Here is a 3,138-nt window from a genome sequence, read left to right on the forward strand (position 1 = left end):
TGTGAGGCGAGCTTCCACAAGCTTAAAGCCTTGTTGACTTCAGCTCCCATTTTGACTCTTCCTGTAGAGGGAGAGGATTTTACTATGCATTGTGATGCTTCGAGGTTGGGTCTTGGTTGTCTTCTTATGCAGAAAGGGAAGGTCATAACCTATGCTTCCAGGCAGTTAAAGGTGCACGAGAAGAACTACCCCGTTCATGACTTGAAGTTAGTGGCGGTGGTGTTTGCTTTAAAGATTTGGAGACACTATATTTATGACGTACATTGCGAGGTTTTCACGGATCATAAGAGCATTCAATATATTTTCAACCAAAAGGATCTGAACATGAGGCAACGAAGATAGTTAGAGTTACTCAAGGATTATAATTTTTCTATCCTTTATCATCCGGGCAAGGCCAATGTGGTGGCGGATGCCTTTAGTCGAAAATCAGTGAGTATGGGTAGTCTTGCTTGTCTTCATATTGGGGAGAGACCTTTGGCTAGAGAGATTCAGAGTTTAGCAAATTCCTTGGCTAGATTTGATATTTCTGAACCTGGAAGGGTTCTTGCTTGTGTGGAGGTGCGTTCCTCTTTATTGGAGCAGATTCGAGCTCTGCAGTTTGATGATCCAAAGTTGTGCAAGATTCGTGATAAAGTGTTGAAGGGAAAGGCTAGTGAGTCAAGGCTTGATGAAGAAGGGATTTTGAGGATCAAAGGACGAGTGTGTGTGCCTCAAACTGGAGATTTGACTACTTTGATTATGGAAGAGGCCCACAGCTTGAGGTATTCTATTCACCCTAGTGCTATGAAGATGTACCGAGATTTGAAGCAACATCATTAGTGGTGTAGCATGAAGCATGATATTGTTAAGTTTGTGTCTAAGTGTTTGAATTGTCAACAAGTGAAGTATGGGCATCAAAAGCCTGGTGGGAATTCTCAAAGGATGCCCATTCCTGAGTGCAAATGGGACATGATTGCCATGGACTTTTTGGTAGGGTTGCCGCGGACTTTGGGTAAGTTTGATTGTGTTTGGGTGATTGTGGATCATTTGACTAAGTCAGCTCATTTCATTCCTGTTCAGATGACTTATACTTCTGAGAAGCTGGCTAAGATCTACATTCATGAGGTTCTTCGTTTGCATGGAGTGCCTGTTTCCATTATTTCTGATAGAGGGACTCAGGTCACCTCTTACTTCTGGAAGAATTTGCAAATGGAGTTGGGTACTCGGGCTGAGTTGAGCACAACATTTCGTCCCTAGACCGATGGTCAGTCTGAGCGTACTTCCAGGTTTTGAAGGATATGTTAAGCGCATGTCTGAGATTTTGGTGGCCATTGGGACCAATTCCTGCCATTAGCTGAGTTTGCTTACAATAACAATTATCATTCGAGTACTGAGATGGCTCCATTTGAGGCCTTGTATGGTAGCAGATATCAATCTTCCATTAGATTGTTTGATTCTTTTGAGGTGAGGCCTTGGGATACAAACTTGCTTATAGATTCGTTGGATAAAGTGAAGATTATTCAGGCGAGGCTTCTCACCGCTTAGAGTCGGCAAAAGAGTTACGCGGACCGGAGAGTTCGTGATTTAGTGTTTATGGTGGGTGATTGGGTCTTGCTTAAGGTTCACCCATAAAGGTGTGATGAGGTTTGGTAAGAAAGGAAAGTTGAGTCCCTGTTACATTGGTCCTTTTGAGATTATTCAGAGAGTTAGGGATGTTGCTTATGAGTTGGCGCTACCTCCTGGTTTGTCGAGTTTTCATCCGGTGTTCCATGTTTCAATGTTCAAAAAGTATGTTTAAGATGGTTCTCATGTGATTAGATGGGATTTGGTGATGCTTGATCAGAATTTATCCTATGAGGAGGAGCCGATTGCTATTTTGGACCGTCAGATTTGCAAGTTTAGATCCAAAGAAATTGCTTCAGTGAAGGTTCAATAAAGCGGTTGTCTGATGGAAGAGTCTACTTGAGAGACTGAATTGGATCTGAGGGCAAGGTACCCTTAGCGTTTCGATGCCCCAGGTACGTCTTTTCCCTTTTTTTTTTATCTTTGATGTCTGAGGACGAACATGTGTTTTAGTGGTGGATGATGTAACGACCCGTTAGGTCATTTTGGCTTCTTGTTTTTGCCTATTTTTCCCTTGTAAAACCACCCTTTTTCTTGTTTTGGGAATTTGCTACGTAATCTTTAAGGGTTAGGTTGACTTTAGGCATCTTCGAGGGCAATTTCGTCTTTTGGGATTTTCGTTGGTTCCATCAGCTTCGGAACGTCGTATATAAGTTGTTTGAGTGTTTGGTCATTTGGTTGGAAAGTAGGTTTTCGCCCGTTCGGGGTTGATTTGGTCAACGAGACCTCTGTTAGGAATTTCGAGAGTGTGAGTGAGTTCGTAGCACGTTTTTACATGTGTCTGCATATTTGATTTTTCTCAGGGAAGTTCCAGGAGAGTCACGGGATTTCGAGTGTTGAGAGTCAAAAACTAAATTTTCTGAGTTATGGTGTATGCGCTTGTACGAAAGGGTCGTGCCCCTACGGATGAGCTCTAGTGAGTGGAGGCTCGCAGGACCGAGACTCTGTGGACTTGGTCACGGTCCGCCCTGTGAAGATTTTCCCGCAGGAGCTCGTGTGCAGCACCAAGCTCGGCTCCGCAACATATTTTTGAGTAGTTCATTGAGGCGAGGTTGGTGCCGCTAGTGAGAGTTTGCCGGTGCGAACTTAAGTGTGCAGGTACGTAAATCGCTGAACAGAATGTGGTTTTTAGTGTGTTCTTCCTTTAGAATCCCATTCGAAAACCCCTAAGTTTGAGAGCATATTAGAGGAGAATTAAAGGCAATTCAAGGAGGAATCACTGAGTAAGTATCCTAACTTGATTTTAAGGTTATTTCAATGAGTTAGATCCTTAATCCATACTTAGAATGTTGAAATTAAGAGGTTTATGGAAGGGTTTTCAGGAACCCAAATTGAGAATTGGGAATTGATCAATTGAGCAAGAATTCGTAATTGTTTAGGGATGATTTTTGGTATATAAGTTATATGAAGCATAAGGATCATGATTTTAGGCTCAATTTATTGTTTTGCCCTTTTGGGTTCAGAATCCTAATTTTAAGGCTTATTTTGGGGGTATTGGATTTTGTAGCAATATGGATGTTGTTGTGCTCGTGTTCT

General features: G+C 42.3%; 1 protein-coding gene across 1 annotated transcript; it reads left to right on the forward strand.

Moving 5' to 3' along the window:
- Positions 1-435: 435 nt before the first annotated feature.
- On the forward strand, positions 436-1,915 carry LOC132630973 (uncharacterized). Its single transcript, XM_060346569.1, has 6 exons — positions 436-761; positions 828-969; positions 1,060-1,198; positions 1,334-1,443; positions 1,682-1,767; positions 1,798-1,915. Exons 1-6 carry the CDS (start codon positions 436-438, stop codon positions 1,913-1,915), a joined length of 921 nt encoding a protein of 306 aa, XP_060202552.1.
- The last annotated feature ends 1,223 nt before the right edge of the window (positions 1,916-3,138 follow it).

The sequence above is a fragment of the Lycium barbarum genome, chromosome 3, assembly GCF_019175385.1.
Source record: "Lycium barbarum isolate Lr01 chromosome 3, ASM1917538v2, whole genome shotgun sequence".
Classification (NCBI taxonomy): Eukaryota; Viridiplantae; Streptophyta; class Magnoliopsida; order Solanales; family Solanaceae; genus Lycium; species Lycium barbarum.